Genomic DNA, 7190 nt, shown 5'->3' with positions numbered 1-7190 from the left:
ACTGTCTATGTGTCTGTGTGTCTGTGTGTCTGTGTAACTGTCTATGTGTCTGTCTGTCTGTGTCTGTCTGTCTGTGTAACTGTCTATGTGTCTGTCTGTCTGTGTGTCTGTCTGTCTGTATAACTGTCTGTATAACTGTCTGTATAACTGTCTGTGTAACTGTCTATGTGTCTGTGTAACTGTCTGTCTATGTGTCTGTGTGTGTGTCTGCAGGACAAATATGACATTATGGGGAGACAGATCACATACTGGCTTTGTGGGGACATTAGTATAACACGAACCCATTATTACAGACCTGATTTATATTAAAAATGATCATTTACACACACACACACACACACACACACACACACGCATACATTCTCTGGAAATATGACATTATGGAGACAGAGAAAGAAAGAAAGAAAGGTTAAAGCCTATGTTGTTTAATGACATCCTTGTGTGTGTGTGTGTGTGTGTGTGTGTGTGTGTGTGTGTGTGTTGCTGTGTTCAGTGTTAGTGTGCTTTCCTGACCCCGAGCGTGTGAGCTGTATTTAACCCTGATGTCACACTGCCCCCTGCTGGACACCTGCAGTACATCACCATTACCTTTATCACCATCTTAAATCACGCACTTCTGTGAGTTTAGTTAGATACTCTAAATACAAACAGCTGTTCTCATAAACTAACGCTATTTACATGCTAACTCCGCCCACTTTACTCATCAGACTCATTCAGCGATGGCAGAGTTTTGATATGAATTATTCAGGACTGTAATTAGCTGAATATTAGCCTTACTGTTGTATTAAACTCTTAAGAACTGATATTATCAATGAATAGACAGATTAATTTATTTTAGTGTAGTAACAATTTTCCATAAAACAACTCTAAACTTTAAAAGCAGAAAAGAGCAGATAACAGATCTGACACATAAATAGAATTTAATTTCTAACTGTACCTGAATTTTAAGTCATCATTAATATGTTAACAGACCCGATTACATTAATTTCATTACCAGTGAGACCGGACATTAAATTTCTGTCTTCATTTTCTCATGAGGGCGTGCTAACTTTTGCACTCGACTGTATCTACCTGACTATGCACATACAGTTATACTGTAGGATAGATAAGGATAAGGTGAGAATGTGTTGATGTAAATAAATGTATAAAAAGATTATACATTACACACTCTCTCTCTCTCACACACCCACACACACACACTTTCTCTCTCTCTCTCTCTCTCTCTCACACACACACACACACAGTGCAGTAAAATCTGTTTTTATTTTCTTTCTCATTCATCACAGTGTATCTCTGCACTCACAGGTTTTCTGCGTAAATGTGCCGAATGTGCAGAACAGGAACGCAGCGGAATGGGAAGGGCATGAGGTGAGACAGGTTTGAAAAAGAGCAGTGAGACAGGTTAAAGCAGCTCGCAGTGAGACAGGTTAAAGCATCTCGCAGTGAGACAGGTTTGAAAAAGAGCAGTGAGACAGGTTAACTCTGCGCCGTGAGACAGGTTAACTCCGCGCAGTGAGACAGGTTAACTCCGCGCAGTGAGACAGGTTAACTCCGTGCAGTGAGACAGGTTAACTCCGTGCAGTGAGACAGGTTAACTCTGAGCAGTGAGACAGGTTAACTCCGCGCAGTGAGACAGGTTAACGCCGCGCAGTGAGACAGGTTAACTCCATGCAGTGAGACAGGTTAACGCCACGCAGTGAGACAGGTTAACTCTGCGCAGTGAGACAGGTTAACTCTGCGCAGTGAGACAGGTTACGTACGTAACAGAGAGAATTACAGAGGTTTAATTATTTATATTTGTATTTATTTATTTATTCATTCAGTTATTGTTTTTTATATACAGTATTATATATGTATTCATTAATTTATTTATATTTAAGTGTACACCAGATCCATCTGTGAATCTAATCAACAAACTTAAGCAAGAGTTAACATTAATAAAAAACTGAATTATTTAAATGCTGTTCATATGTCATCTGCGTTATTTATTTAATTTATTAAATAAATAATTTAATTTCTTAAAGTGCTGACTGTCAACATCTGGATGATGTTCCTTACCCTCTCCTTACTCTCTCCTGACCCTGACCCTACCTTCTCCTTACCCTCTCCTTACCCTGACCCTACCTTCTCCTTACCCTCTCCTTACCCTCACCTTACCCTCTCCTTACCCTGACCTTACCCTCTCCTTACCCTCTCCTTACCCTGACCCTACCCTCTCCTTATCCTCTCCTTACCCTGACCTTACCCTCTCCTTATCCTCTCCTTACCCTGACCCTACCCTCACCTTACCCTCTCCTTACCCTCTCCTTACCCTGACCTTACCCTCTCCTTACCCTCTCCTTACCCTCACCTTACCCTCTCCTTACCCTGACCTTACCCTCTCCTTACCCTCTCCTTACCCTGACCCTACCCTCTCCTTATCCTCTCCTTACCCTGACCTTACCCTCTCCTTACCCTCTCCTTACCCTGACCTTACCCTCTCCTTACCCTCTCCTTACCCTGACCCCACCCTCTCCTTACCCTGACCCTACCCTCTCCTTACCCTCTCCTTACCCTGACCCTACCCTCTCCTTACCCTGACCTTACCCTGACCCTACCCTCTCCTTACCCTCTCCTTACCCTGACCCTACCCTCTCCTTATCCTCTCCTTACCCTCTCCTTACCCTGACCCTACCCTCTCCTTACCCTGACCTTACCCTGACCTTACCCTCTCCTTACCCTCTCCTTACCCTGACCCTACCCTCTCCTTATCCTCTCCTTACCCTCTCCTTACCCTGACCTTACCCTGACCCTACCCTCTCCTTACCCTCTCCTTACCCTGACCCTACCCTCTCCTTACCCTCTCCTTACCCTGACCCTACCTTCTCCTTACCCTCTCCTTACCCTCACCTTACCCTCTCCTTACCCTCTCCTTACCCTGACCTTACCCTCTCCTTACCCTCTCCTTACCCTCTCCTTACCCTCTCCTTACCCTGACCCTACCCTCTCCTTATCCTCTCCTTACCCTCTCCTTACCCTGACCCTACCCTCTCCTTATCCTCTCCTTACCCTCTCCTTACCCTCTCCTTACCCTGACCTTACCCTGACCCTACCCTCTCCTTATCCTCTCCTTACCCTCTCCTTACCCTGACCCTACCCTCTCCTTATCCTCTCCTTACCCTCTCCTTACCCTCTCCTTACCCTGACCTTATCCTGACCTTACCCTCTCCTTACCCTCTCCTTACCCTGACCCTACCCTCTCCTTACCCTCTCCTTACCCTCTCCTTACCCTGACCCTACCCTCTCCTTATCCTCTCCTTACCCTGACCTTACCCTCTCCTTATCCTCTCCTTACCCTCTCCTTACCCTGACCTTACCCTGACCCTACCCTCTCCTTACCCTCTCCTTACCCTGACCCTACCCTCTCCTTACCCTCTCCTTACCCTCTCCTTACCCTGACCCTACCCTCTCCTTACCCTCTCCTTACCCTGACCCTACCCTCTCCTTATCCTCTCCTTACCCTCTCCTTACCCTGACCCTACCCTCTCCTTACCCTCTCCTTACCCTCACCTTACCCTCTCCTTACCCTGACCCTACCCTCACCTTACCCTCTCCTTACCCTGACCCTACCCTCTCCTTACCCTCACCTTACCCTCTCCTTACCCTCTCCTTACCCTGACCCTACCCTCTCCTTACCCTGACCCTACCCTCTCCTTACCCTCTCCTTACCCTCTCCTTACCCTCACCTTACCCTCTCCTTACCCTCTCCTTACCCTGACCTTACCCTGACCCTACCCTCTCCTTATCCTCTCCTTACCCTCACCTTACCCTCTCCTTACCCTGACCCTACCCTCTCCTTACCCTCACCTTACCCTCTCCTTACCCTCACCTTACCCTCTCCTTACCCTGACCCTACCCTCACCTTACCCTCTCCTTACCCTCTCCTTACCCTGACCCTACCCTCTCCTTACCCTGACCCTACCCTCACCTTACCCTCTCCTTACCCTCACCTTACCCTCTCCTTACCCTGACCCTACCCTCACCTTACCCTCTCCTTACCCTCACCTTACCCTCTCCTTACCCTGACCCTACCCTCTCCTTACCCTCTCCTTACCCTCACCTTACCCTCTCCTTACCCTGACCCTACCCGCTCCTTACCCTGACCCTACCCTCTCCTTACCCTGACCCTACCCTGACCCTACCCTCTCCTTACCCTCACTTTACCCTCTCCTTACCCTCTCTTTACCCTCTCCTTACCCTGACCCTACCCTGACCCTACCCTCTCCTTACCCTCTCTTTACCCTCTCCTTACCCTGACCCTACCCTCACCTTACCCTCTCCTTACCCTCACCTTACCCTGACCCTACCCTCTCCTTACCCTCTCCTTACCCTGACCCCACCCTCTCCTTACCCTGACCCCACCCTCTCCTTACCCTGACCTTACCCTGACCCTACCCTCTCCTTACCCTCTCCTTAACCTGACCCTACCCTCTCCTTACCCTCTCCTTACCCTTACCCTGACCTTACCCTCTCCTTACCCTGACCTTATTCTCTCCTTACCCTGACCCTACCCTCTCCTTATTCTCTCCTTACCCTCTCCTTACCCTTACCCTGACCCTACCCTCTCCTTATTCTCTCCTTACCCTGACCCTACCCTCTCCTTACCCTGACCCTACCCTCTCCTTAACCTCTCCTTACCCTCTCCTTACCCTGACCTTACCCTGACCCTACCCTCTCCTTATTCTCTCCTTACCCTCTCCTTAACCTCTCCTTACCCTCTCCTTACCCTGACCCTACCCTCTCCTTCTTCTCTCCTTACCCTGACCCTACCCTCTCCTTACCCTCTCCTTACCCTGACCCTACCCTCTCCTTACCCTCTCCTTACCCTCACCTTACCCTGGGTAACTAGCTTTATATAAGTTAGCCTATTTTCTTTGCTAATACCAGGTTAGACTAGCATTGATCTCAGCAAGTCAAATTCTTGCTAATGGTAAATATTCAAACATTGAATTATGTTTTCACGCAAAACGGTCTTTAAAAAAAAAAAACTTTTTAATACTTGATTACATTTAAAAGTAGCAGCTTTCACCTGAGTATAGTTTTTGGCTGAATATTTTCACTTTAATGGAGTCACATGCAGCAGCTAAACTTTCACTTAAGGGTCATTTCCACATGCGTGTACCAACACAAGCGGCACGAGCCTATATTTACCCACAATGCACCGCGCGGCCCACACTATTGGTCGTGAGCACTCTGTGCTGGTGCACCGCGGGCAGTTTCGCGCTAGCGCCGCTGAGCAGAGCACCTGGATTCGGGTGGGTTTATTACCGAGACACCGCGACAGACATGCCGCCGAAGAAGCCAGCTCAACCCACGGGCAATAAGAAAACCCAGGAGAAGAAGAAGGAAAAGATTATTGAAGTGAGTGAAGGAGAAAGGGATTAAAATGATTAGTCAGGCTCTCTCAGCGCAGCCATGCTGGACTTTCGGCCTAGTGGCCCTCAGCTAGCTCATTTCCTTTCACATGGTGTGCTTCTCACACCCGTATTTCGAGAAAGTTCGGTTTCCTGCCCTAGGATTGGCTAGTCATGTTCCGTCTTACGCGCTATGATTGGTCAGAAGTACGCTGTGAGCTGGGCGCGTGGCTCGAATCTGGATTATTAACCAATCACAGCGCAGGAGGCGGGATTTATCCAGAAACGGGTGGGAAACGTAACACTACATTGTTAACTCACCAGCCGCCGAACACGTCAACATAGCCGGCTAGCTAGCTAATGACAGCTAGCGATGTGTGATTAATTATGAATTAAAATATATCTGAAATAAGTTTCTAGTTAAGGTGAGATATAAATGTTTAACTTTACCCGTCTGTGTTAATGCGAAAGAGATTTGCTAACGGTTTAGCAAGGCTAGCTAACATCATTTAGCGGCTAGCAAAGTGCTAGCTAACGTGCGCGAGCTGCAATCACGTCTCACTAATAAACTACACATGTTTAAAGTATAAAGTTTATTAAAGTCATTATTTATAAAAATCTAATGATGGTAAACTCCACTGTTAGCTTTATTATCTTATTTAAGCTGCTTTATCATGCTAGTTATTCAGTTATAATGAGGTGTGTGTGTGTGTGTGTGTATATATATATATAAAGTGTGTGTGTGTCTGTGATGTGTGTGTGTGTGTGTGTGTATATAATGTGTGTGTATACATATATATATATATTACTCGTCCCCCGGTGGGGAAATTTGCATCGTTACAGCAGCAGATATAAAGATATAAAAAATAAAAAGATATGTAAGTATAAATATATAAAAGAGACACACACACACACACACACACACACACACTGCTCCTTCACACACTCGGGGCGGAGCAGCCTGTCACTGAAGGAGCTGCCCAGTGCCACCAGAGTCTCGTGCTTGGCGTAGGAGCGGTTCTCCAGCATGCGTGATCGCTTGTCCATCATCCTCCTTTCTCCCACCACCTGCACTGGATCAAGACTGCATCCCACGACAGAGCTGGTTCTCCTTAAGATCTTATCCAGAGTCATCCTGTCTGCAGCAGAGATGCCACTGCCCCAACACACAACCCCATAAAAGACAGCAGATGCCACCATGGAGTCAAAAAAAAGTCTTGAGAAGTGCTCCTTGCTCTCCATAAGACCTAAGTCTCCTCAGCAGGTACAATCTGCTCTGTCCTTTGTTGTAGAGTGCGGTGGAGATGTCCGTCCAGTCCATTGTATTGTTGAGGTGAACATCCAGGTGCTTATGAGTCCACTATCTGAATGTCCATTCTCTGGATGTTCACCAGTGTCGGTGTCCACCACCAGCTCTTTGGTCGTGCTGCCATTGTTCTGGAGGCAGTTCCACTGGAACCAGACTACAAAGTCCTGGATCAGTTCTCTGTACTCTGCGTCATCGTCCCCAGTGATGAGGCTGACGATTGCAGAGTCATCAGAGAACTTCTGCAGGTGACAGCCCACTGTGTTGTATCTAAAAGTCTGCAGTGTAGAGTGTGAAGAGGAATGGAGCCAGGACCGTCCCCTGAAAAAACATGTTTCTCACAGTGCTCCCAGGCTTCTCCAGGTGAGAGAGGGACCTGTGCAGGAGGAAGATGACTGCATCGTCCACCCCAATGCCAGGCTGGTATGCAAACTGGGGTGGGTCCATTGATGGGCTCACCAGATGGTGGAGATGAACAAGGACCAGCCTCT

General features: G+C 47.5%; 1 protein-coding gene across 1 annotated transcript in view; it reads left to right on the top strand.

Moving 5' to 3' along the window:
* Positions 1 to 5214: 5214 nt before the first annotated feature.
* zc3h15 (zinc finger CCCH-type containing 15) overlaps positions 5215 to 7190 on the top strand; it is a 10896-nt gene continuing 8920 nt past the window's right edge. The window contains exon 1 of the mRNA XM_034304825.2: positions 5215 to 5400. Coding sequence (XP_034160716.1) covers positions 5326 to 5400 — 75 coding nt within the window. The 5' untranslated portion in view covers positions 5215 to 5325. The remainder of the gene's footprint in view (positions 5401 to 7190) is intronic.

Source organism: Pangasianodon hypophthalmus, chromosome 5 (genome assembly GCF_027358585.1).
Source record: "Pangasianodon hypophthalmus isolate fPanHyp1 chromosome 5, fPanHyp1.pri, whole genome shotgun sequence".
In the NCBI taxonomy this organism is placed as follows: Eukaryota; Metazoa; Chordata; class Actinopteri; order Siluriformes; family Pangasiidae; genus Pangasianodon; species Pangasianodon hypophthalmus.
The sequence above is the reverse complement of the archived record's forward strand: the minus strand, read 5'-3'. Positions and strand labels throughout refer to the sequence as shown.